This window comes from Dermacentor albipictus, chromosome 8, assembly GCF_038994185.2.
Source record: "Dermacentor albipictus isolate Rhodes 1998 colony chromosome 8, USDA_Dalb.pri_finalv2, whole genome shotgun sequence".
Classification (NCBI taxonomy): Eukaryota; Metazoa; Arthropoda; class Arachnida; order Ixodida; family Ixodidae; genus Dermacentor; species Dermacentor albipictus.
The window spans coordinates 16,024,081-16,051,280 of NC_091828.1; the positions used below are offsets into that span (position 1 = coordinate 16,024,081).

General features: G+C 47.6%; 2 protein-coding genes across 5 annotated transcripts in view; one reads left to right on the plus strand and one right to left on the minus strand.

The window, feature by feature from the left end:
• The window catches only part of nudE (Nuclear distribution protein nudE), a 284,398-nt gene that overhangs the window by 218,718 nt on the left and 38,480 nt on the right, over positions 1-27,200 (plus strand). For 2 of the 4 annotated variants that reach the window (XR_011507835.1, XR_011507836.1), the window contains exon 9: positions 19,482-19,525. The exons of the other annotated variants lie outside the window; for them this stretch is intronic. The gene's annotated coding sequence lies outside the window, so the exon portion shown is untranslated. The remainder of the gene's footprint in view (positions 1-19,481; positions 19,526-27,200) is intronic. 4 annotated transcript variants of the gene reach the window in all.
• On the minus strand, positions 1,232-4,567 carry LOC139048664 (THAP domain-containing protein 11-like). Its single transcript, XM_070523150.1, has 4 exons — positions 4,415-4,567; positions 2,536-2,629; positions 1,387-2,221; positions 1,232-1,256 (listed from the first exon to the last, which is right to left on the minus strand). The coding sequence occupies exons 1-4, from the start codon at positions 4,565-4,567 to the stop codon at positions 1,232-1,234; spliced, it is 1,107 nt and encodes a 368-aa protein (XP_070379251.1).

The following is a 27,200-nucleotide window of genomic DNA, read 5'->3' on the forward strand; positions in this document are numbered from 1 at the left end:
GACTTCATTGTCACTAGTTTGCCTGTGCACCATGAGTTTATCCCTACAAAGTGCTCCTCGTAGATTTTGAGCATGTGCATCACATCATCACTGGGATAAATTAGGTTGTCACCTTCTGACACATATTCCTTCAGAGCAGTCAGAGAGGCATGTTCGTCACTAGCACATCCCAGTAGGGCATCCTTGCATTGCTGGCAGCTGACAGACGGCAAGATTCCTTTCAAAATGAAGCCTCCTATGTAGTGTAGAATGCTGCACTCTGTTGTGGACAGTTCTTCAATGAACAGAATTTCTGAGTCGTTTATCTCATCAGCTTCCACTTCTGTCCTTTCTTTCTTTGCCTGGGAGAGAAGGTCTACCAGATATTCGCGGTCATCGAGATCGTAGCTCGTCGTCCGTGGGGTAAATAAAAACTGGCTCACGCTCACAAGCCTCAGAGCGCATTTCATATCATACGCACTGGGCACAGGTTTTCTTAGTCGAACCACCGAAAAGAGGTTCTCCAGACAATCCTGTAAGAGTCTGCTGGTAAGAAAAAAATCGTACCCCTCATTTCCCAGCAACACTTCTTGGAGGTGGATGACAACGGTTGTTGCAATGAGAAGGCCAGCTTGGCATGGTTTCCAAAGTGATGTGGACCCCATTTTCGTACTTCTAATGGTCTCCATTGCCGTGTGCAACGTGCCTAGGGCGGCATAATACTTGGCCATACTCCTGCGACTTAAGGCCATTGTTGGGTTGCGAGACGACATTAGAGAATACCATTTGAAAATGAGCTCCAAAAACCATGCAGTGGTTTCAGCTTCTTCTTCAATTACAGATGCTCTTATTAAAAACCGAATAGCAGCTGGTGCTTCGCGGAAAAACTGAACGGCAACACCAACTTTCATTTTCGTGAAATGGCCACTGCTAGTGTGTACCTCGCATAGGTTGGGCGCTACCTTGAGCTCGTGCTCTGCGTCATAGTCGAGCACAGCCTGAACATGCTCGAGTTTGACCTCCGATGACGGCAGGTTGTTCTCCTTTACAGTGGCGTCACTCAACGTAAAAACTGATGAACTTAGTAACTGTCCTCTGAGATTTTTGAGAACGTGTGCAGGGTCAGCCGTGAAAAACAGTTGCTTTCCATCCAAACATGGGTGTGGTATAGAGCACACAGTTGAGGAGTTCCTGTGGCTTGAAAAGCCAAAGTCTCGCCACATCGCTCGATTTGACGCACCCATATCAGATGTCACAACACGAACTCTGAGGGACACCTGGCTGCATAATTGAACAAGCTCAAGGACATAGTGCTTGAGCGCAGAGCCCTCTACGTGATGTCCGGTGAATTCATAAGCGATCACCTGTTTCCACCTCTGATTTAAACTGCCTAGCATGAACACTAACGCGTGATTGGCAGGCTCGTCAGGCTTTGGCGGTAGCGTCTTTCCTCCAAGGAGCGCATCTTCAGCACGGTCCAACTCATATCCACTTGAAATCTCCATTTCATCCAAAAAAAGGATGCAATCTTTCTCCACCTCCTCCATGGCCATTGCCTTGCACCGCATGACGTCAATCACCTCGTGAAGTATCCCCGGAAGGAACTTCAAACCTTCGAGCCTGCAAGTCAGTGTCCTGTTTGAGGGAAGGGGATATCCCAGCTTTCTGAACGTTTCATATCCAGTTGTCCCGCAAGCGAACTTAATTTGAAGGCCTTGCTTGACCGTTTCAGGCGTCCAGGAATTGCCCCGGTTGTTGCTCCTAGACAGAGCACGGAGCTGATCTTCATTCAGGAACTTGACATTTTTTGAAAAATTCCTGATTTCGCTTTCAAGCCTCTGAACTTGATTTTTGAGGCCCTTAATACTGTTTCTGGCGGCAGCATGATGGTCCTGGAGGTCTGTGTATTTCCTCGTGATGTCCGCTAGCTGCTTCTTCAGCTCTGCAGAATACAAGGAAGCAGTCTGGGTCCCACTAGGTTCGCCGGCTTGCTCTCTCCTGTCTGCCTCCTGAACCTGCTGTGGACACTCAGCAATGACATTGCTGACCTGGAACGAGTCCATTTCGGATGTATCTTCCTGAAGCGGAGGTCTGAATTGAGACTGCTCCGTGGTCTCAGAGAGCGTTATTCCTTCACATGACGAGCTGCTTGCTTCCACGGGGGTCGCATCTGATTTACCATTTGAGAGCGAGATCTCTGAAGCCGCTCTCTCCTTCGGTGCTTTTCGCTCCTTAGGTAAAGCTGCAACATAAAAAAAATATGCACTTTAAGATCGGTTTATTCGACCTGGCGAGCTAGTACATTCTTTTCTACAACAAGCAAGATGGGACCAAGGATCACATCTTTTCTACAGTGTACTCTTGAGAACGCACATAAACTGGAGCAAGCATGTTAATGTTGTACGCTAACGTGCACGAACCCGACATTTCCAGAAGGTTAAAAATGTTTTTTTTTATTTAATGCTATCCACAAGCATGTTCCCGAGACGGCTTGTAAGCAATGCACGTAACAATAGCTATATAATACTTATCCCGACTTTAGAAATAACAACTTACGTTTGAATGAAAAAAGAGTTGGAACTGCATTCGGCTTCAGCTTTTTCCATCCATCTTGACGATGCTGTTCAAAGCTGCTTGGTTCAAAGTGAGCCTGCAAATGAATGTGTAAGGTTGAGGCACATTAGCATTTTTGTTTCACTGTAGATGATATAGACAAAACCAAGTATATCATATAACTGGTATGTCCAAAACTGTGTAGTATAACCAAGTGTGTCATAAATGAAACTTTGTTTTACACTTGCTTGACAGAGAGCATCCGTAGAGCACCCAGAGCGAGATTTTATTTACAGACCCCAAGTATAGATAATTAATATAGCAACGTGCAAACAAAAATTCCAGTCATCATGAATATGTGCTCACAGCAAACAATGCAGGTCATAGAGACGAGGGGGTGCATGTGCTCAAGGACAGGGTGCGAAATAAGTGATAGCAGGTACCAAGAAAAGCCTATGCAGAATGCACTGAAAAAGTGAAGCTTTATTTTCGCATGCATTACTAATCGAACAAATTCACTTTTTCTCAGCTGTTATAAAATTTTTAGGACAGTACCACTAATTTTCTTTGTAACAAGCACATGAGCACAATTATGCCATGTGTACTATAAGCGGCTTTCCGCGCATCTTATACCGAGCAATGAAATCAATTAGGTGGCATCAGTGATGTGAGCTGCAGTCGGTACACTGTTACGGCTGTCGCTAAACGTTTTAATGCGAGGGCAGCTCTCGCATTCCTTGGCTCGTTGTGCGAAAAGCCCGCCGTTGCCGTGGCAGCAGCACCTCCCCCCCCCCGTATTTAACCCTGGGGGCGGGGGGGGGGGGGGGGGGTTATGACGAGTGTATTGTCACCGCAGGGGTGACAATGCACAAGTTTAAACCTGTCGGCGTGGTGAAGAAATGTAGAACTTCTTGCTGGGCGAGTTGGTGCATAGCTTTCTTGGGATCGAGCATAGCTTTCTTGGGAAGGAAGGAGCGAGCAGACAGCGGAATATATCTGCAGCTACCGAGTGCATTAAAAGGAAAATCCCGCGGTCAACATCAGCTGGCCTTCAGTTTTCGGAGAGCGAGGTTGCGGTGCTATGCCGTCTTCACCGTCTGAGGTTCAATCACTCGCGTCCACATCACCACTCAAGACAGCAAAGCGTGGCCGTAGGCGGCAGGGCATGGTGAGAACTCCACAAATAAAACCCAGCTGAGAGATCGCAATATGACCGATTTGTCGTCTCGCTTTGTCGCGACCTCATAATAAGCAACTTTAGGAGCCTCGCAAAAATTACATAGCCGCACTACACATTGCAGTAGCATTTCGCCGCAGCCCTACACTCAGCAACAAGTAACGCTCTCGCCTTTACACAACATAATGATTGCTTAGGAGCCCACATAATCGAAATAGACTGCACTTTTCCTTTATTTTACTATGAAGGGGAATTGTGTGCGCCATTGTGAAGAGATTTCATGTTCATTGTTTCAAGTTAAAATGCAGTCAGTGAGTCAGAAGAGCAGGCGCACCAAAAAAGGCCTCAAGCTTTTTTTCAGCGAGAAAGTCTCATTCGAAGGAAAATACTCGAACAACGCCTCCTTTTTTTTTCTTTTTTCAGTCTCTCTCGTCAAGAGAACGCGGGCACTTTTGTTTTCTTAAAAGGTGCGGAACTTTCCGGGCAGCGATACTCGTTCTGTGAGCAATCTAATTTGCTCCCAACATTTGCCACACAATCCCTGTGCACGAAGTTGCTAATCCTCAGCAGCACTTAATTTCAGAGCGATCATATTTACATGTCCCTGTTCAGACCTTCCACACGTTCTCTCAATAAAAATGAATCGCGTACCTCAACGGCACGCACATGCGAATCCTTTGGCATACGAAGGAAAGTTTTACTCACGCTGCAGATGCACGATGTGTTTGTCGGTTGCCACTTGTCGCGCTTGGTCTTTACTGTCCAAAGCAGCCTTCTCTTGGGGTCCCTTGGGAACTGAAACATTCTCCATCCCTTTCTGGAGTGGTTGGTGCACTGCGGCACACAACAACCCGGCATTTTTCGATGTGCGCCACCGGTCAGCACCAAGAGAAAAGGCGACAGAGCGAACGCACATGTTACGGCCGCCGCGCCGCCGCGAGAAAGGGCATGAAAATGGCCGCACGTGGACTGTCCCGGCCGAGGAGGCGGCACTCGCCCTCCCAAAGGGTGACCTCACCCTAAAGAGGGCGCGCGCGCATCGAGGCACCCTAGGCACCCTACCCTCCGTGGCACAGTGGCGTCGCGTCGCGGCACCTTTGGGCAGCATATGAACCGCTCCCATAGCGTGACGGCGGAGTTTCGTGACCAGAAAAACATGGAAGGACTCTGCTAATACTTACGTCCATAGCATAATCGAACTGTGTAAGTGAGTGCATTCAGGAAAACTGTGGAGTTATGTGCCCGTCAAAAAAGCAAAATTTGTGACAAACTTTCGCTAATCTTCATCTTATTGCCAACTAGAGGCAATTAGTTATCGCGAGTCTCCCCAGAAAAAGAAAAGGAAACGCAAGCACGATGGCATCCTTTTTATGCGCATCCCTGTGAACACTAAACGATAGAGAAACATGTGGTCGCCCTTTGAGCAATTAGTAACAAGGTAGCTGTCAGTTTTGCAGGCGCAAGAAGTCGAAACTGCCCATGGAACAAAACCCAAACCGCTGCCCGCCAGCGCAAGCGCCAATCCGCGAGCGGTAGTATATAGACGCACTGGAGCAAACTAGCTCTAAAACAAACCATGCAACGAAACCCGAGAGAGGGAGGCATGAGAAAAAAATTCCCTGTATTCCCACATAGTGGCAGCACATGCCAGGAAAGAAAAAAATTAGGAAATTGGCGCGCTTTTTAAATGTACAGACGATGACGTAAATATACGGCATCAACCGTTTTGGACTTGTTCGTGGCACTGTTTATTTACGTCATTGACCCTCAAAGGATTAAGAAACATTGGGGTTCCAAAGCAACGCGTGGGCTTGGAGAGGCCATAGTCGGGGCTGATTTCGGCCAACAGGGGTTTCCAATGTGACCTAAAAAAAAAAGTACTATCTATCTATCTATCTATCTACCTAAATTTGAGCACAAGAGTGCATGCTACTGTCACTGGAATGTAGCAGCCAAGGATAAGTTCGGCTGCGGATTGGTCCCAAGGTTTGTGCAGTTGTTGCATGTTGAAACAAATGTGGCGGAGTTTTCCACAATCACTTGCCACTACAAAGGCCATATCTTACAGGGATTGTTACCTTTTTTATCAAACATAATTAGATGTCGAGCATGAGAGGAGCATACATTCACAATGCTGCGTGTGTCTGCTCCTGTCCGTCTTGTGTAGCCCCGCCATACAACCACCATCAGAATTAGCCTGCACGATTGAGACGCAGCAGCTTAATTACGACGAATGGAAGTTGTAAAGAGCAAATAGCGAAGGCCTGGAAAGGAAAATGCATTAAGCTAGCAGTTTCAAGCTAACCCAGGCAGAAATTGCTAGCGCAGTTTACAGGATAAACTAAAGGGTGCAAAATTGATCCAGCCCCCACAGCACCTTTCATAGCCTCAATGTTGCTTCACAACATAAAGCCCAATTAATCAGTCTTGCCATTTCACAACCGGTGAGTTGAGAAACACTGTTTCAATCAGCTGCATTGTATGTTGCAAAAGGATACATGTGCTTATGCAATAACGTCCACCCCCTTTCTTTAAGTGCTTCTCGTAAGTGATTTACAGGTGTTGTTAATTGGAATACTTTTCACAAGTAACATTTGTCATCTGGACAAGCATCTACTGTGTGTCACTGTGGGTCTGTTGCCATGAAAAACTTTTGCACTCTTTCACGCTGCCTTGAGCCTGTACTTTGTCATCGTGAACTGCACAGACCCGCACTGTGCACTGCATTTCCTCTCGGGCAGTGTTGTTTATTAGTGTTGTTGACAGCTTGCTGAATTGTATGCTCACTCGTTTGTTATGGTGCTGTAGGAAGATTCTTAAAATTCTTGCCCCTTGATGTCAAATTGCAAAAAAGGAAAAATATGATGTGGAAAGTGGGTTTGGTGTAGCTGTAACGTCAGGCATGAAAAACTATTATTGAACAATAATGTGTAGTTGCCCGTTCGTTTGTGAGCTCACAAGTGTCCATTTGCATTTGTGTTTTGGTACTTGCTTCATTTGCAGTTGCTTGAGCACATTTTATCTATTTATATGTATTGTGGAAGTTTAGCAAAGTATGATGTGGGGCTAGTGGGGGGCATGCATCACTGAAAGTGTGTGCCACAAAAGGTGAGCGAAAAGAGCACAGAAAGAGTGCCAGGCCCACGACTTGTTTCTGTCTGGATGTGCCTGTCCAGAGAAGAGAGCATCACAAGTTACACTGCACATTATTGTGTAGCCATGTCTAGAATCTGAAAATCTCCTTTAAGACAGAAGGAAGGCTGGATGCATTGGTCACCCTTTTTCTTGATAAAGAATGGTTTTATCAGCTCACGTGCCATCACATCACAGCTTCTTCCAAATTGCCACACTGCTCAGGTGTGACCCAGCTTTGTGCCCAATCATTGTTCAGTTGTGTACATACCAGTCGGTTTGGATGATATATGATTCGCCATGGATCAGAGGCGTTTCATATACCATGACTATAGCTCAATGCAGACAGGGCCTAGAGTACCTCCTTTCTTATGAAAAATTCGTGTCGAAGCACAGAAGCAAGGGTGCATGTTCGTCATTGAGAAGACACATGAATAGAAAAGCCCTTTTGATCGGAATAGTTTTTAACCGAGCTAGTTGTTTCATAGCTAAGACGAGTTTTGAACTGAACTGAAAAAAACAAAGGACTATACTTTTAATTAGGAAGGAACTGCGCCAACTAAGACAATCACAAGAGGGAGAACGACACAGGACAAGCGCCAACTTCATCTATCTTTATTCACCGAAAAATCAGCAAATATAAGGAAAATCACTGACATGCGCACTATGGACCATAATGCATCATCTGCCAAACCGTTCAAGATACAACATTTCGCTTTTGAGGAGGGTCACAGAAGTATCAATAACGCAGTTTTTTACTCTTTTCTTTATATGGAATGCTTCCAAAACCTCACGTGCCTTTGTTTCTCTGCTTCTGCCAAGAATCTTTATCTCTCGGAACCGTGGTTCACAAGTTGATAGGTTGGTTTCGGGGAGGTTACCAAGCACGGTTATCATAGCAGCGGCTGAATTGATCTTGCAGAAAATCAAAGGTGCCATGGTCAAGAAACCGTGCGCACAAGAAAAACAAGCTGCAAAGCCAAAAGTGGTTCCGTATGTACATAGGATAGCCCACATTATGAAAAAGGTGGCAAACGAATACGGTATCCCAGTCATGTTTTCGGCTCCTCGGAAACAAGCACAGCTCTGCGCCCGCGTCGGAGTGAGGGTATGAGCAGCAGCTGCACCAAAAAACATGGAAAGCAGATTGTAAAGGGCTGACCGGTGTGGTATATGAAATACCTTTGACCTGCGGGAAAACCGATGTGGGCCAAATCGGTAGATGCGTGAATGACCTTGCAGCTGAGCACGTGCGGTCGTTGAAAGAAGGAGATGCGCATTTTTCGCAACATTGCGCAGCTTGCACTGCGGTGTGACCAAGTGGCAGAACATTCGCCACGGAAACAATGCCTCTACTGCAAGAAGTGTGAACCACGGTTCCGAGACATAAAGATTCTTGGCGGAAGCAAAGGCACGTGAGGTTTTGGAAGCATTCCATGTAAAAGAAGAGAGGAAAAAACTGTGTTAGTGATACTTCCGTGACCCTCTTCAAAAGCGAAATGTCCTGTCTTGAACGGTTTGTCAGATTATGCATTATGGTCCATAGTGCACATGTCTGTAATTTTCCTTATATTTGCTGATTTTTTGGTGAATAAAGATAGGTGAAGTTGGCGCTTGTCCTGTGTCGTTCTCCTTTTGTGATCATCTTAGTTTGCGCTGTTCCTTCCTAATTCAAATATGCACCATCTGGCCCAAATGAATGTTGTCATGAGATTATACTTTTGCCTGTATAGAACCCCGGGTTCTTCTACCCTTCTTCCTTAGTCCTTTGTTTTTTTCAATTCTGCTGTTCAAATCTCGTCTTACCCCTTTTGATCAATTGTAGCCAAGAATGGTCCCTGCTAATTAGAAGCCATCCTTAAAGTGAATGGCTTTCCTTGCCTTTCTTGCCCAATTTTTGTGGTTGGCAGGCAGTGGTCACTGGTTGGCGATTGGTTCGATGCAAATGATGCATGCTCCCATGCAAGAGTTGTGGGGCATGTTCGTTGCTGAATGCTACCTAGTTCTTTGAGGCACCCGTGAGCTTTGGAGCCTCTGAAGGGTTAGTAGCTGCGATAAGCACGACAGCCCTCCTCTTCTGCTCATCTAGGAGAGGATGACGTCTTCCATGTTGTCACTCGAAGGGACAGGAAATCGGGGTAGGCACGCATTCTTTCCAGAAAAAAGGAACACCTTTATTTTGAGTGGCTCAAGATTCAGACTACACCACACACTTCGAAGAGGAGCAATGGCAATCTGCCATCAGTGTATGTGCCCTGCTTGCATCACTTGTTCAGGCCTGTTTAGGTGAACTGTCCAAATGCATTTTTCCTCTTTTTTACCTGCGAACAAGGTCCCCGTGTGGGAGCCGAATGGTAATTTTCTATGAAATGTATACTTTGGCTGGCGTAGTACCCCAGTTTTTTTCTGCCCTTCACAATAATGCCGCCTGCATTGCGAGAAGAAAAAGACGACCGACATATCCCAACTGCGTAGCCGCCACACCGCGAGTGTCAAGCAAAGCACCGCAAAGCAACGCTCGGCCGGTGCTGACAGGCCGGTGGCTCGTGCGCGAGAATCGGACGATTGGCACGCGACAGGAGGGGACAAAGAGGAGAACGACGTTCGAAAGGGCGAAGCTCGAGGGACGTTTTTTGTTGTTGTTGAGTGCTCAGTCGGTTTTTGTTGATGGGCACAGGTTCGCCCAGCATAAATCAGTTTTCGTAGAAACGGCTGTTGTAACTGTTGGTTACATATCTGGTGGAGGTGCGGGGTATGATTCCAAGCCCCACACACGCCAGGGAAGGTTGCCCGGATCCCCGAAGTTTGGAGCCAACAGAATGAACGTCTGTCCACCAACTTCGAATTGTCGCCAAGTGTAACGGTTGGGACAAGACAAAGAAACTCCGGTATGTGTACTTCGCTCTGTAGGAATCTGCACGCACGTGGTTTCAAAACCACGAAGCGTTTTTATCATCGTGGAACGACTTCCTACGAGAGCTGCTAGCTACGTACCCGAGCACGGACCGCAGAGAGAGAGCAGAAGCCGCTCTTCAGGCGAGGAACCAGCGGAACAACGAAAGTGTGACCATGTACATTGAAGACATGACCCACCTCTTCCGCCGAGCCTACCCGAACATGGCTGAGGACAAGAAATTGCGGCACCTAATGCGTGGTGTGAAACAGGAACTCTTTGCCGGCCTGGTTCGTAATCCGCCTCGCTCAGTAGCCGAATTTCGATCAGAGGCGACGACGGTGGAGAAGACGCTGCAGCAGCGTGCGTGGCAGTACAACAGAGATGTATGCGTCGCATCATTTGACGTTGGGTCAGGAGCCCTCCCCAGCAACATGGGCATCCTATGCGAAATGGTGAGGTCCATCGTAAGGGAAGAGCTGCAGAAACTGCAGCTGGCCCAAAGCCCTCCTGCTGTGTCCTCACTCGGTGATGTCATACGCGAAGAAGTCCGGCAAGTAATTTGTGAGCCAGAGTCTCAGTTACGGCCCCACGCACAGCCAGAGCGTCAGCCACGGGTATCGTACGCCCAAGCTTTGCGTCAGGACCTAGGACGCGCCGACTTTGGACGAACGGTCACAATACTCCAGGTACTTCCTCGCAGTGTGCAGCCCGTGCTAGAAGGAAGCCCACGTAAAAGCGATGTATGGCGCACTGCAGACCGGCGTCCCCTCTGCTACCACTGTGGAGATGCTGGTCACCTATACCGGGAATGCCAGTATCACCGAGTAGGACTGCGTGGCTCCTCTGTGAATGCGCCTTGCCCTCGAAATAGTGAGCGCCCTTATTAAATTGAGGCATTTTTATCTAGGTGCCAAACTGTTCGGAACCCCCAGCAACATGAACCTCGATCAGCAGCGCCTATGCGTTATAAGTCGCCCAGTCCGCGTCCCGCATCCACTTCACCGAGGCGTCGCTCCCAAAGTCCGCGACGGGAAAACTAGAGCCAGCGACCTGTGGAGGCAAGGCCGCTGACGCTCGGAACACCGAAGGCCCTCCATCGCCAATCCGACAAGACGAGGGCAGTGACGAAACGACGGACAAGTGCAGTGATGACACCGTTACTTCCGAGTTGCGCGTCATCATCGACGACTTCGAAGTGACTGCGTTGATAGACACTGGTGCGGACTATCCTGTTATTAGGAGTGTACTCGCCAGAAAATTGAAAAAGGTATTGACCCATTGGACCGGATCTCCGATACGTACAGCGGGGGGACACTTAGTCGACCCCGTAGGAATGTGCACAGCAAGAATCGGAATTAGCGGCTTTACATACGTCAGCAGCTTTATTGTTCTCTCTGAGTGTTCCCGTGATCTGATACTGGGCATGGACTTTTTGCGAACGAATGGCGCAATTATCGGCTTGCAAGAATCACGGGTGTTGTTTTCCACAGAAAATGCTGTTACTATATCTTATACAGAACAGCTACATATTTCCTCTCTCCGTATTGTGGATGAAGACGTGACGGTGCCGGCACGGCGCAGTATGACTGTCGTTGTAAGGAGCGACATATTTCGTGACTATGAGGGACTTGCAGACGAAAATATGGGGCTGCTACTGGAAAAGCAAATGTGCATTGGCAAGAGGCCTAGTTCACCTGCGTAACGGATATGCGGACGTCCTTTTGGCTAGCTTTGGCAATGAGGCACAACAAGTGGCGAAGGGAACAGCCATAGCGTCTCTTCATGACTGCACAATTTGCGGATGTGTCCTTACCTCTATCGACATTGACCGAGAGCTGTCATCACTACAAAGAGATGAGATTGTGAACTTGGTCACAGAGTTTGCAGAACGCTTTTCGATTTCATCGAAAGTCCGTTGTACTCCCATCGCAATATACCGCATTGTGGTCGAAGAACCTGCAAGACCAGTTCGACAACACCCGTACCGAGTAGCTCCAAAAGAAAGAGGAAACAGGTAATGCTCAAGGACAATGTAATACAGCCATCTCCGGTAGTCCTAGTCAAAAAGAAGGATAACAGGTACCCTACGATTTTGTGTTGACTACAGGAAACTCAACCTCGTCACGAAGCGGGATGTTTATCCACTCCCCCGCATCGACGACACCTTGGACAAACTACGCAATGCTTACTTCTCTGGATCTCAAAAGTGGATACTGGCAGATAGAAGTGGACGAGCGAGATCGCGAAAAAACGGCATTTGTGACACCGGATGGTTTATACGAGTTTAAGGTGCTTCCATTTGGTCTGTGTTCTGCGCCAGCCACATTCCAACGGATGATGGACACTGTTCTCTCCGGACTGAAATGGCAGTCGTGCCTCGTCTGCCTTGATGATGTGGTGGTCTTCTCCACTACATTCGAGCAGCACATGCAGCTACTGAGAGCAGTTCTGGATGCTATTCGCACGGCAGGATTGACCATAAAACCCGAAAAATGCCACTTCGGCTTTCGCGAGCTCTGCTTTCTCGGACACATTGTCAGTGCTGAAGGCGTCTGCCCCGATCCTGAAAAGATCACTGCAGTAGAAATGGTTCCAAAGCCAAGAGACAAAAAAGCTATTAGACGTTTCTGGGACTGTGTGCCTACTACAGGCATTTCGTAGAAAAATTTTCTAAAATTGCCGAACCACTCACGCGACTGACAAAAGAAGATGTCCCTTTTATGTGGGAGAAAGAACAAGAAGACGCCTTCTCTGAACTACGACGGCGTTTGCAGAATCCTCCTATACTTGCCCATTTTGATGAAAATGCCGAAACGGACATCCATACCGACGCGAGTAACGTTGGTCTCTGTGCCATACTTATTCAGTGGCAGAATGGAGAAGAAAAAGTCATTGCGTACGCGAGCCGTACCTTATCGAAAGCCGAGACAAATTACTCAGCTACAGAAAAGGAATGCCTGGCGGTTATATGGGCCATCAGTAAGTTCCGGCCATACTTATATGGCAGACCGTTCCGAGCCATCAGCGATCATCACTCATTGTGCTGGCTGGCGAACCTCAAGGACCGTTCTGGAAGGCTCGCTAGATAGAGTTTGTGTCTACAGGAGTATGACATCACGGTCGTTTACAAGTCCGGTATCAAGCACAATGATGCTGATTGCTTATCACTCGCACCAATCGAGGCTACGTCACCTGAAAACGAGCAAGATTTCCCATTTCTCGGGGCTGTGAATACGACGGAAATGGCTCATCATCAGCGTACTGATCCGGAATTACTCCTGCTCATCGAGTACCTGGAGGGTCGACAAGTGAAAGTGCCTCGAGTTTTCGTTCGCGGATTGTGTTCGTATGTCCTCCGGAACAACGTCCTCTACAAACGAAACTTCGAGCGCAGTGGTGAGACATTTCTACTTCTCGTACCATCATCGCTGCGAGCTGAAATCTTAGAAGCTTCTTTTCGCTATGCTGGCGGCAATATTTTAGCCCAACCAGATGGGTTTCCATCAAACCTTAAACTTCAACTGAAAATTTAACACATTTTAGTTATTTAGCAAACAAACTGCGACTGCTACGAGCTCATTCAGTGTCCGCCACACTGAAGAGGAGTGTAGTAGAGAAGGCATCCTCACATCATCTAAATCCTCAGCTAAAGAAATCAGTTTTCATTTAAGGAGATCACCCGGCGCATTTCCACAATTAGTTTATGTGCACAGTTCATCAGTTTTTATTTCGTTGGCTTATGCAGGTAAATAAAAAAGTCTGATTACCCTGGTGAACATTTGTAATCGATGCTCAGCCCTAGCTAAAAGGTTTGAGTTAGGACAACTTCATGCAAAAAGACAAAAAGGCTACAGGTGATGCCTTGCAGGATTGCCCACAAGCTGCAAAATATGAATAGTGTGCCAGTGATGTTTTTTGCATCGGTTAACTGCAGAGTATTTGCCTGTGTCCCAACACTAAGTCAAGTTGCTGCGTCCTATATTGTGTGTTGGGTCATGATACTATATGAAATACTTCTGACTTGTTGGATGGCACGCATCGACCATACTGATTGGCAACTTAAAGGGAAGCTGAAAGGTTCTCCAGCCCAAGCAACCACCCTAGTTCCCCATAAAAAATGAGTGATGAGCTGTACGTAATGGCGTTCAACCCTCTGAATTCGAATATTGCATCAAAATTAAGCGAAAAAAAGCGCAAACAGATTTTATTTCGACGAAAAGTACACCAGCAGATTAAGGGTAAGTCGCGCACCTCGTTTCCGCCTGTGATTGATCGGGCGCCTCGTGACATCAACAGTGGAGTTCGTTCGGACTGACTGCTGCCACTACACATGAAGCATTTTACGACGTTAGGATGGATAGTTGGGCGTGTTGGTTAAGCATGATCTGAAGTGAAGGCGCTAAAATGACGGAGGACAAAGAAGAAACACACACACACACAGGGCGCCACTTCCAACAATGTTTAATCAGGAAAAAACGCCACTGATTTATACTAGGAGCGCAATCACAGTTTCTCAGGGCGCATTCGCGTTCAGGAAAAGCAGTTCTTTGCGTGACAGTGATATGGATGCAACACTTACGCAGTTATCAGCTGCTTCAATGATTCTTTTGGCCTCAATTATTAATCTCACCCATTTGTCATGGCTTCTGGCAACCACAGCGCAGGCGTGGAAGTCTGGCTTACATTTGCAATTTCTACAATGAATTGCCAGGTGGCCCTCCCTCCCATTGTTCACTTTGTTATTGTGTTGCCTCAGCCTGTCATTCAGGCACTGCTCTGTTTGTCCCACGTACTTTCTAACACAATCTAAAGGAATCTCATAAACAACTCCTGCCTGGCAATCTACGTATTTGTTATCGTGTTTAGTAGCACAGGCCGGTGCCTTGCGGGAATAAGGGTTGGTCATTCTACAGAGCTTAGAGAGCTCTGTAGAGCTCTGTTAGAGAGCTCCGTCATTTTAGCGCCTTCACTTCAGAACATGAAGCATGGTGCAAGGTAGTTTGGTGCTGTTGTTTTGCCGAGACAGTAATGGAAAATTTCGAGAGCTTGCATTTTTCTGAGCAGTTTGGCATTACTCTCTACATATACAAGCTGACTGCGAAGAGCCGGCCTCTTCAAGAAGCAAAAGAGGCTGGTGCAAGCAGTGCTTATTCAGTCGCGTATTAATGCCGATGAAATGCAACAGTGCTCGGCAGGCACGTACCCAGGGGGGGGGCCCGGGGGGGCCCGGGCCCCCCTCCCCCCCCCCCCCCGAAATCAAGTGGCATACCCTCCCCCCTCCCCACCCACGCCACCACTCCTCACACATTCCTAAAGCGCCGCCAGATTAATGTTGAGGCTTGGCAGCTGTTCATCGGTCAGGCTTATGCTGCCTTTTTCACTCCTTTTAGATGGCGGTAGTTATCGGCATCTCTTGTAATGTGAAGGACAGTTTTCTCATAGATTCCGCACCTGCGCGATTAACTCGAGATGCGTTCAGTTGTCACCATCTATTCAACCGTCACGCGCATAGCTGTTGCTTTTGTTAGTTCAACCTTCTTTGTTTAGGCTGATCCTGGGACCAGTAGCGGAATGCGGCTGTTACTCAGCTGGTCTGTACTCTCATGGAATGAGTTGCGGCCGGAGAAAACGCCAATTGCGTTTAACTTTTCCCTTTGCTTCATTATTTCCTTGAGTTACGGCTCACCGCGACGCTGGCAGATGTCCGGAACCATATACACGTGATATGGGTTAGATAAGGTAGGCAATAAAATGATGTGAAAGAGCATCCATCATGAAACCCTGCAATAACCCTTAAACCCATAAGCAAGATGACTGTCGCCCGTTACCTCGTCTGTTTTTCCTTAATCGTATAGCACTTTTCGTGGAAAATTGGAAACTGGAAACAAAAATCTCAAGGAGTTGAGAAATTGAGCGATCTACTAAGGGAGAGAGCCAATGCAACAACCAAAGTGCAAGCAAAACCGAATAATAAAAATGTTAACCGTTGTTTATGAGCATATTTACGGATCAACATATTTTTATTTAAAAAGGAAGTAGAGAAAACGCCGCCGGAAGTGGAGAATAATTACTTGCTTTGAATGACGCTTCTACAGTAATCGGTCGAACCACCTCACGTAGCCACTTCTCTACTGTGCTTATGTGGGTGTTTTTCTAACCTTTCTCGGTGAGAGCAGTACGTCTAGAATCGCAGAGTCCTGCGCTCTACGCGGTTGTATGGGACTGGCGGCCGCACAGCGTTACACAATTCGCGGAACTGTCAAAACTGATCCAGAAGGCGAAAATAACTGATATTCGAAACTATAACATGAGAAAGACTGAAGAAGCCGTAAAAAAATGAACGCAGCCTGAAATCAGTAAAAAAGAAACCTGGCATAGGACAAACCATGATGTATGCACTAAAAGATAAGAGGGATAATATCATAAGCAATCTCGAAGATACAGTAAAAGCAGCGGAAAAATTCTAAGCTGACCTGTATACAGTACCCAGAGTAGTCACGATACCTCACTTAGAAACAGTAATGAACAGGATACACAAACTCTCCCATAACTAGCGATGAGGTCAGAAGGGCCCTGCAAGACATGAAACGATGAAGAGCGGGAGGAGAAGGTGGAATAACAGTCCATTTAATCAAAGATGGAGGAGACATCATGCTTGGAAACCTGGCGGCTCTTTATACGAAGTGTATATTGTCAGGATTGGGGGCTCAATCCCATCGTCCGTGGTCCTTTGCCAAGATTGGAGTACGGCATGAATTCGAAGGTAGCTGGCCCATGCCGTCGTCCAACTTATTTACGCTGAGATCGTTGATGAAGTGAAGAACTGTTTCTCATCGAGAACGAGGAAAAGGGTTTATTTACAGAAATTAAATCAGTCTAACATGACTGCTTGAGAAAAAGAATAACAGTCCAACATGACTGCATGAGAGAAGTGACTCAGTCTAACATGACTGCTCAAGAGAAGTGTCCTCAGCATTCGCACAACCACAGTTTTTATACACTCGATCCGCCGGTCCTACGACGCGGCGACTGTTCGTTTACTCATCACCAACTCGCCGCGGCTCTGCAGATCAGTTTACAGACACAAAGGCAACCGCGCTCTGATGCCCGACGACGGCGTTGGCGGGGTGCCGAATCGTGAGACGCACCAAAATACGTTGTCCCCACGGCAGCTTGTCCATGCGTGTCAAATCAGCTCCGCGTTGGGGAACTCCGGAATCATTGTTCACACACGCCGAACTAGTTCCGTCACAATGTCGATGGGGCGGGTGGAAGGCGGCGGATTCCAGCGCAAAGGCCGCTTCTTTGAGCGCCTCCCAGCTGCAGCGACGGAGAGGGAGAGGTGCGCGTCGTGTCGCCCTGTCGTAACTGTGTGGCAATCTTGTTTCTCAGCTCGCCATTCTTGACAATATCGACTGCAAGGGTCCCAGAAAACTGGAAGAATACAGACATTATACTAATCCACAAAAAAGGAGACGTTAAAGAATTGAAAAATTATAGGACCATTAGCTTGCTCCCAGTATTATATAAGATATTTACCAAAATAATCTCCAATAGAATAAGGGCAACACTGGATTTTGTCAACCAAGTGTACAGGCTGGCTTCAGGAAGAGATACCTTACAATGGATCACATCCATATCATCAATCAGGTTATCGCGAAATCTGCAGAGTACAATAAGCCTCTCTATGTGGTTTATATAGATTACGAAAATGCATTTGATTCAGTAGAGATACCAGCAGTCTAGAGGCACTACGTAATCAAGGACTACAGAACGCTTACGTAAAAAGCTGAAAAATATTGCTACATGCGTGTGGTATTTGTTTGCTTGAACGAGGTGCGTGGGCGCCATCACTCCTGAAAAGAGGAGGAAGAACGCACTGGGCTCGCGCTGTGAATCTAACCGGTCAGCACTGCAACCGTTGTTGTAAATATAATCTGTAAATAGTTTCTCGTCTTATTGACTCGTCCTTCGCGTAAGAATATATACAGAGGTTCTACCTTAATTCTTCACAAGAAAAGTAGGGAGACACCTATAGGGAAATGGGTCAGACAGGGAGACACAATTTCTCCAAAGCTATTCACTGCGTGCTTAGAAGAATTCAAGCTATTAAACTGGGAAGGCTTAGGAGTAAAAATCGACGGCAAATATCTCGGCAACCTTCGGTTTGCCGATGACATTGTTCTATTCAACAACAATGCTGACGAGTTACAACAAATGATTGGAGACCTTAACAGAGAGAGTGTAAGAGGGAGGTTGAATATTAATATGCAGAAGATGTCGATAATGATAAATAGCCGGGCAAAGGAACAACAGATCAGGATCGCCAGTCGGCCACTAGAGACTGTGAAGGAGTACGTTTACCTAGGTCAATTAATCCAGGGAACCCTGACCTTGAGAAGGGAATTCACAGAAGAATGAAAATAGGTTGGATCGCATACGGCAGACATTTCCAGCTCCTGACTGGAAGCTTACCATTATTATTGAAAAGTAAGGTGTGCAATCAGTGCATTTTGCCAGTGCTGACATATGGGGCAGAGACTTGAGAATGAGTTAAGGACCGCGCAAAGAGCGATCAAATGAAGATTGCTAGGCATAACGTTAAGAGAGAGAAAGAGAGCGGTTTGGATCAGAGAGCGAACGGGTATAGACGATATTCTAATTGACATCAAGTGGAAAAAAATGTAGCTGGGCAGGTCATGTAATGCGCCGGTTAGATAACCGTTGGACCATTAGGGTTACAGAATGGGTACCAAGAGAAGGAAAACGCAATCGAGGACAACAAAACACAAAGTGGAGCGATGAAATTAGGAAATTCGCGGGTGCTAGTTGGAATCGGTTGACGCAGGACAGGGGTAAATGGAGATCGCAGGGAGAGGCCTTCGTCCCGCAGTGGACATGAAACATGATGATGATGATGATGATGATGATGGAGGTGGTGACGCCCCCCCCCCGAAAATATATCCTGGGTACGTGCCTGGTGCTCGGTATGTAGATTTAAGTGCGTACATGATAAGGAACCCCAGTAAGTGGTCAACATTAATCCGTCATTTCATAACCCATTGTGCAGTGTCAGGAAAACCACAGCTTTTTTTTTTATGTGCATGCACGTTCCTTCTGTCTCACTACAGAATGGTGAGTTTGAGGTTGTAGATATGAGAGTGTGTTAGGTTGGGTATAGGACTTTGCTCTTTGTACCTGTATCATAAATAAAACTAGTTTGGCACTCCTTCTGTCCTTTTCTACTTGTCTATTGCTCCGCACACTTGTCTTTTGCTCTCCACACCTTGACACTTCACTTGCAGTGTTTACAGATATTGATAGATGTGACACTGCGGGTTCATGTTATTTCATGCACACAATCTTCTTCTTTTCGTCATAATTTTATGCTTGTTGAGCATGTACACTGTACGCTAAGCAGGCAGGAGCCACGCCTTTCCAACAGCAATGGGCATAGAGCAGTAAGGGGAGAGAAAAGTGCCACAGGAATGCTGACGTGTATTTAATGCTGAAACACACGCCAACATATGTGAAATTTAAGAGTGCACAGTATGGCAAGGTCACTGACAAGAAGGCTGTGAGGCCATCGAGTGCCTACTGTCAGCCCTGGCCTGCCTGCACCATGAATTCACCTTGAAGCCTTTCTCAATTTGGCATGCAGAGTTGTGCTGTCAGTCATGTCTGGACCTTTCGCATGTGCTGTATTGAGTCATGGTGCCCTTTGTGTTTTTGCCATTCTTCTAGACACTGATCTGTCTGAAACGCAAGCGAAGTCGGTATTGAAATCCGTAAGGAAAGCTTCTGCTTCCTACATCTACATTTGCAACTTCTTCTTTTACCAAAGAGGAATGTGATCCAGATGTTGCCCTAGCAACACTTGTTGCATTTGTACTACTTTGCACTTACATTGGCATTGCTAAATGTGGCCTTACATTTCAATTTACTCGCAGCTTCTTGCAAATGAGTAGTCTGGCTTTCCATTTAAATGCCGTCATTCTGTCCAAGCATCTTTTCCACATACAAACCCGACCTCTTAATGAGGCATGGGTCGGGTACCCACCAGTGCTTCTAAGCTTCCCATGAAAGACTAATTCCCAGAGCACTATAATATTATTATTATTATTATTAGTAGTAGTAGTAGTAGTAGTAGTAGTAGTAGTAGTCGTAGTAGTAGTAGTAGTAGTACAGTCGAACCCGACTATATCGAACCCGTTTACATCGAATTATTATATATATCGAACAATTTCTGGACACGGTATAGTTACAATGAATATATATAGCAAAAATTACACTTACATCGAACAAAAATAGCAGCGACTCCCAATATATCGAACGTCAAGCGATGGGAAAGTGCCTCCAAAAGTTGGCTTTCCCTCCCGGTGGTGGATAAACCCGGTGGCCCGGCTCCATCCAACTGCTCTCCCTACCGTAACCACGCTGCCTCAGACGAGCCTTCGGCACCCCCCCCCCCCCCCCCCCCTGCAAAAAATTATCCTCGCCCACCCGCAGCGCTTGCTCAGACAGCCTATCAGAGGCTCTTGTGCCCTCATCATGCAAGATGGCAAAAGTGCGAGTTGTCTCGCTGCTTTTTTGGTTCATTGTGTGTGCGCCTTGTGGGCCTTCTCCCGTAGTGTTGCCGTGATGAAGCAGCAGAATTCGCCTTTCGTCGTGAAGCTCGAAATCATAAATTGGGTCGAACGTGGTGAGAAGTCGGATGTCCCCGCAGCGTGCAAGATTCCAAGGAGCACTCAGCACAATCTTGACGAATAAGGGGGAGACTAGGGTTACAGCGGCCAAACTCACGACCTGTGGCGCCCGACGCGTATGCACGGCTGTGTACGAGTAGTTCATCCGAAATTGCTTCAGCCGTGCCGGCTTCCGCGTGCTCTGTGATTACTGTAAATTCTGATGAATGCGACGAAGCTGTTGCCGGTGTTGTCGAAACTTGGAGCCAGCTGTCAGAATTTCTGGAAGCTGTTGAGGAGTCAACGGTGGACAAGGTTGTGAGTGCAAATGATGGTGTCGCAACCACAGGAGAGCACGAAAACGAAGACTACATTGCCGACATTGTACCGAGCACAAGTGAAAGTGGGCACAATAACGAAAGCAACAATGGTCCTTTGCCCACATTCTCCGAAATGATTGGTGCACCCGCACTAATCCGGTGCTTCTGCACAAATGCGGAAGGTTGTGGCCTCAGCTGCTCCGACTCCTTAGACAACGTGGAGAAGTGTGTGCATCGCAGGCAGCGAAATTGCCCAAGCAGGAGAAAATGCAGGATTATTTCAGGTGAAACTAAGCTAGTTTCATCAATAAAGTGATTTCATAAATGGTATGTGCTTTTATGACATCCAATTATTTAGCAAGTTTTATTGAATTATGCTCTATATCGAACTGATACAGTATTTACTCGCATAATGATCGCACTCGCGTAATGATTACTCCCCTAAATTTTGTCGTGAAAATTCGATTTTTTTTTCTTTCCCGTGTAATGATCACACCTTGAACTTATCACAGTGATATGTCATGTGCCAAGTCTAGCTAATGATGATCGCGCTTACCATCTGTCGAATGCTATGCGAACGACTTTTGAAGACATTCTTAAGCAGATGCCCCATTTCATTACATTCCGCACTTCTATGAAAAAAAAAGAAAGCTGCAACCAAACTTGCCTCGGCTTTATTATTAGGCTTCACAATGGTTTTGGGCAACAACATAAAGGGCGCGTTTCAATTCTTCTGGTCTCAGTGTTGCCAGGTTTGGCTATATATAGCCAAATTGGGCTACAGAAAAAAATTTTTGGCGTAGACTTGGGTGAGTTGACTACGTGGCTATATTTGGGCTACTGAAAATCTGCGACTTGGCTTTGTTTAGCCTATGAGTGGCACCTTAATCCACGCTCCAGAGGTGACTCTCATAGAGTAGAAACAAAACTTAAAGGCTATGTTTTAGCTGGCTGAACCAGCAGCGTGGCTGTGCGTATGTGCGCAATATGCCCCCCGCCCCCTCCCCCTCAGTGCATCATTCTTTGAGTCGATGATTTTATCCTTGACGAACTTAAATTTACACCGCGCTTCACCGTGCTAACATTTACTCCAGCAATGTTGTCTCATATTCGTCTTATCCTGACACCCAATCACCGGGCATCAGGATGAGCCTGGGAGTGGAGGGTGTTTCACAGTGCACTGTACTAACATGGCTATGCTGAGAAACAGAGAGCAATATGGTTGTGCCATCGTGGCGCCGACGTGAAAGAAGGGAAGCCTGGGTAAATGACACGCCCCAGGTGTCCAAGGCGAAGGTGTCTGGTTGAAGTATCGCGCTAGGCACAGTTTCTGACCTAGTCCGCGTTTCCCACGGTAAGCTTCTTACTGCCATTTTCCTTTGCGTGTGAAATGAACTTTAATGCGACAGGCGTTAAGGGCCCCGTGTCGTAGAAAATCCGGCTTCGACGCCATTGCCGTGTGAAAAAATTATCCCGAACCACGTTGGCCCTTCGGCTGGCGCATGTGCATTACTGAAGTAACTGATCTTCTCAAAGTAAAACATGGCAGAAAATTTGTAAAATACGACTTACACTCACTCTATAGACATGGTAGCGTCGAATTGTAATTTGATTATGCGAGAAAACAAATGTTTGTTCCACAGAACCTCGAACACAAACCCCTTTTCTAGCTGCTGTTCGGCATCTTAGGGGGGCGATGGTTTGGGCTAGTTGGTTTTCCATGAGACTGAGTGGTGCAGCGCGAATCCGGACATGGGACACAGGAAAAAAAAATTGGAGGACGCTTAAGCTTCGCCTTCAAGAGTGGAACGCGACAGCGTTCCCGTCGACCCGCCAAGGGGTGTAAGACAATGGGCTACGGCGCAGCGTCTACGCGCCCCGCATCGGACGCGGTGAGCGTCGAGCAACGCCGCGTTCGGCGCGGCAACGAAATGTGCGTCTGAGCAAGCGACGCACGCCTGAGCCTTACCCCCGTATGCAGAAATGCAACTTAAGTCGAAGCACATGCTTGACTTGATTTAGATGACGCCTGGCGTTAACGTGCCCAGAGACGCTCACTGGTTTTCCTTCGGCGCGTTCCCGATAGGCGTCACTCGGATCAAGTCAAGCATGGGCTTCAACTTAAGTTGCATTTCTGCATACGGGGGTTAGAAACAGCTCGTTTCTAAGGCAACACCGCATTCACTAGAGGCGCTTTTGTACCACTTTGAAGCAGTGAACTCGTGGCTGAGTGGTAGCGTCTCCGTCTCACACTCCGGCGACCCTGGTTCGATTCCCACCCAGCCCATCTTGCAAGTTGTTTCTTATTCATGAAGTGCCTGCTGGGATTTATCGCTCACGGCCACCGACACCGTCTCCGACGACACCGGCTTTTCTGCGACACGAGCTCCTTAACGCTCTCGCGTTAAAAACGAGAGAGAGAGAAAAAACTTTATTTTCATGTTCGGTGGTAACGTGGAAAGGCCCTCAGTCCAGAGCCTCGCTTGCGGCATTCTTCAGTGCAGCACTGATAAACGCCGCAAGGTACCGTTGGTCGTCGGCGCTGGCTGCTTCTGTCAGCCACCCGGCATGGGGTTTAGGGGAAAGATTTGTGGGGGCAGGAAGGGGAGGTGGGGGTGGTCCACAGGACCAGAGGATATGGGATGTGTTCGGGTGTTCACCACAGTATCGACAGGGTGGGGGATCTTCAGGTAAGAGGCCGCGGAGGAGGTGCATTCGCGCTGGTGTAGGGAGTGTTTCAGTCTGGGCCTGACGAATCAGTACACCCTGTTCACGGGTGAGCACTTTGCTGAGTTTGGGGAACTTGCGTCTTGCCTCTTGATATGGCCGCAGAAGCAGGGGAGCCCACCTTTTCGTCTGGGCTGGTCGCGGAATGCAGGGTGCCTGGTTCAAAGTCTCGCAGGCGAGCTGATTAGCTCTTTCATTTCCCGGCAGTCCGTCATGACCAGGTATCCAGATTATTTCTAGAGGACCCTGAAGGTGCTCTTGAATAAATGTCGAAGTGTGGGCAGGGAGATCATTGTGCAACAATTTCCTGCAAGCCGCCATGGAGTCGGTAAATATGATTCTTGGGTAGGCTGAGTTACTAGGGGGCATGTGTTTGATCGCAGTTGCGATGGCTGTCAGTTCCGCTAAGGTCGGATCTGTCTCCGAGAGTACCTCCGTATGCACAGTTTGGAGGTCGTTATTCACGACTGCTATAGCGGAGCCCCGTGCACCAACGCTAGCATCAGCGTACAAGTATATGCCGTCAGGGTGTCTTGCCGTGTACCTCTTGAAGTAGGCCACTCGCTGTCGTCGCCTTTCCTTGCCTCGTTCTGGATTCATGTGGCGTGGCAGTGGAGCTATGGTTAGAAGTTCGCGTTGTTTCGGGGGTAGTGGGCGCGTGTTCAGAAGGGGCGCAGCTTCTGGATGATGGCCGATGCTGTGGAGGATGTGCGTACCTTGACACGTGCGCTGCAAACGCAGTTCTTGGCGACGACGATGAATGCTGACTAGTTCCGCCACCGTGTTATGGCAACCGATGTCAAGTAGGAGCTTAGTGCTGGCACTAAACGGGATGCCGATGGCCAGCTTTGTCGCCTTCCTGATGAGCGCATCAAGGCGATTGATATCTTGCTTGCGGAGATTGGTATAGGGCAGGTGATAGCGCAGGCGCGACATAATTAGTGCGTTTCTTAGTTGAAGCATATCCGCCTCTTTCACTCCATTTGCTCGGTTGGAGACCCTACGCATCATGTGCAGCACCTGTTCTCCTTGTCTGAGCAGGTGATGCACCGTCGCAGCGGGACCTCCATCTTTCTGGATGTGGAGACCGAGTACCTTAATACATTTTGGTTGGGAAATGGGCACGCCTTCGTTTACAATTTGTATGGTGGGCGGTCTCCATCTTTTGTGATGGACCAGTAGCAATTCAGATTTTTCCGGCGCACATCTAAGGCCAATAGTTTGAGCAGCCTCATGCACCCTGTTCATAGCCTGTTGGAGAGTTTCTTGGATATGCCCTGGCGAACCCGTGTTGATCCAGATGGTGATATCATCTGCGTAGATCGAATATTTGATGTCGGGGATGTCTCGTAGCGCTCTATGGACTACGCACATGGCAAGATTAAAGAGAGTGGGAGAGATCACGGAACCCTGCGGGATACCTCTCTGCGGATGGGGATACTGTTGTGAGGTGATGTCGCCTACTCGTAGCGTGTACGTGCGACTCCGTAAGAAGTCCCTAATATAGTTATAAAGCTTGGTTCCGCAGCCCGTAGCTTCGAGCTCTTGCAGCATAGCATCGTGGTTAACGTAGTCAAAAGCTTTCTTGAGGTCTATGGCAAGAATAGCTTTAAGTTGAGCGCTGCTTGTTTCCTTCGTGATTTCTTCGTGTAGCTGCAGTAGAACGTCTTGAGTAGATAAGTGATGTCTGTATCCAATCAAATTATGGGGTAGGTGTTGTGATTGCTCAAGGTGAATTAGAAGTCTGTTAAGCACGATGCGCTCCATTAGCTTGCCGACGCATGATGTTAGCGATATTGGACGCAGATTCGCTATGGCTTGGGGCTTGCCAGGCTTCGGAATGAAAATGATGCTGGCTGTCTTCCACTCTTCTGGCAAGCTGCCCGTGTCCCACACATTGTTAATTTCCTGAAGTAGGAATGCATGATCGGCTTCTGTAAGGTTGCGGAGCTGTGTTGTCGTAATTTGGTCTGGTCCTGGCACTTTATTCGGCTTTGCTTCTGCTAAGGCACGCTGTAGTTCCGCTAATGTGATTGGGCCGGTGAGACCCTCATTTTCTGGCTCTGCGCTTTTGTAGTCGGCATACTGTGGTTGCGCTGGATCCGCAATGTGTGTTGTTATAAGCTCGTTGAATAGGTCATCGGTATGCTCAAATGTTTCGAGCAGCTTTCGGAGCTTATGGGACGTTTCCGTCTTTGTCTGGGTTGGGTCAATGAGTGATCGGATGAGATTCCACGTGGAGCTCATATTCAATGTGTCATTGAGCTTGTTGCACGTATCGTACCACTGCTCACGAGTGAGATGTTCAGTGTAGTGGACGATCTGCTCGTTGAGCGTGTTGATGCGTGAGCGCAGTTTTCGATTGAGCTTATTTCTTTTCCATCTCTTAATGAGGGCATGTCGTGCCTCCCAGAGATGAAGAAGATGCCTGTCCGTGCTTGGTTGCTCCCACTTCTCTATTATTTCCTTCGTGTGTGACTGGATTCGTTGCCTGACCATCTCTACCCAATCTTTCAAGTGCATGTTTTGGAAGTCTCCTACAGGTGTCTTTCTGAACTCATTCCAATCCGTCAGGCGATGCTTGCGCTGGCGTTTTGGGAATCCTTTGATTTGCAGAAACATCTGTATGACAGTATGGTCACTCGTTAAAGTATCGTGCGTGTTAACCCATTGCGCTGACAGTCGTCCTTTAATGAAGGCGAGATCAGGCGTGGTATCTCTTTCTACGGAGTTTCCGTGCCGCGTCGGGGAGTCGGTCTCGTTAAGGAGAGTTAGCTGGGCCTGTTGCATATGGTATAGTAGTGCGGATCCTTTGGAGGAGTTTTTTGTGTATCCCCATGAAGTGTGTGGCGCGTTGAAGTCGCCTGCTATTAGATGATCAAAATACTTCGTTGGCCGCAGATTCGCAACCTCCTTGAAGAAGTCTACTTTCTGTTTTGGCGGGCTATAAACATTTGTGATGAATAAGTGGGGCTGTGCCTTGCTCTTGACAATTTTAGTTGGAAAGACACGTACAGTGAGGCTCTGTTCCGTGCTGTGGACAACATTTGCCGCTATATCTTTACGAATAAGAATGGCCAGTGCAGAATTATGGCTATATGTCGTATAGCCTGCAAGATGAGGTGTTTGGTTAGTTTCCTGGAGTAGGAGAATGTCGGGTCGACGATCTTGAGCGGCAATGTACTGCGTGAGAAGGCCCCGTTTTCGAGCAATCCCTCTACAGTTCCACTGCCATACCACCAGATTAGTCGCCATTGTTCTACTGATGATTTTGCGGAGCGCCCGCTGTAGGGTAAGGAGTGGGTCGTGTTACGCTGGTAGATCGACGTGCTCTGGGTCGTTCGCGCTCTTCCTGGCGCGGTAATGCGGCCATCGCAGCCTGCACTTGTGTAGAGACCATCGCCTCTGCCTGGCTCCTGAGGAGCTCGTTGAACAGGGAGCGCATTTGGCTCATTATTTGTTGAGTGTATGTTTTTAGCGCCTCCTTAACTTGAGCAGCAACCTGTTGAGCTATCTTGGCCTCTAGACTGGTTTGCATTTCTTTCATTTCGTCCCTTAGTTGCTTAAAATCTGCTTCAAGGTGTTGTAGGGCTGTTGTGTGGTATCTTGCCTTTTTCATTGCCGGTTGCAATGACGCTGGTTCTGCTTCCTGAGCTAAGGGTTGCTCTATATCACCCAATGGTGTAACTTCAGGTGCGTGTGCCTCTGCTTGCATGTCCATGCCTTCGGTA

Coding starts and splice junctions, on each gene's coding strand:
- LOC139048664 (XM_070523150.1), bottom strand. CDS start 4,567: ATGCCGGGTTGTTGTGTGCCGCAGTGCACCAACCACTCCAGAAAGGGA. Junction 2,630..4,414: donor ACACATCGTGCATCTGCAGC/GTGAGTAAAACT, acceptor ATTCATTTGCAG/GCTCACTTTGAACCAAGCAG. Junction 2,222..2,535: donor AACTCTTTTTTCATTCAAAC/GTAAGTTGTTAT, acceptor TTTATGTTGCAG/CTTTACCTAAGGAGCGAAAA.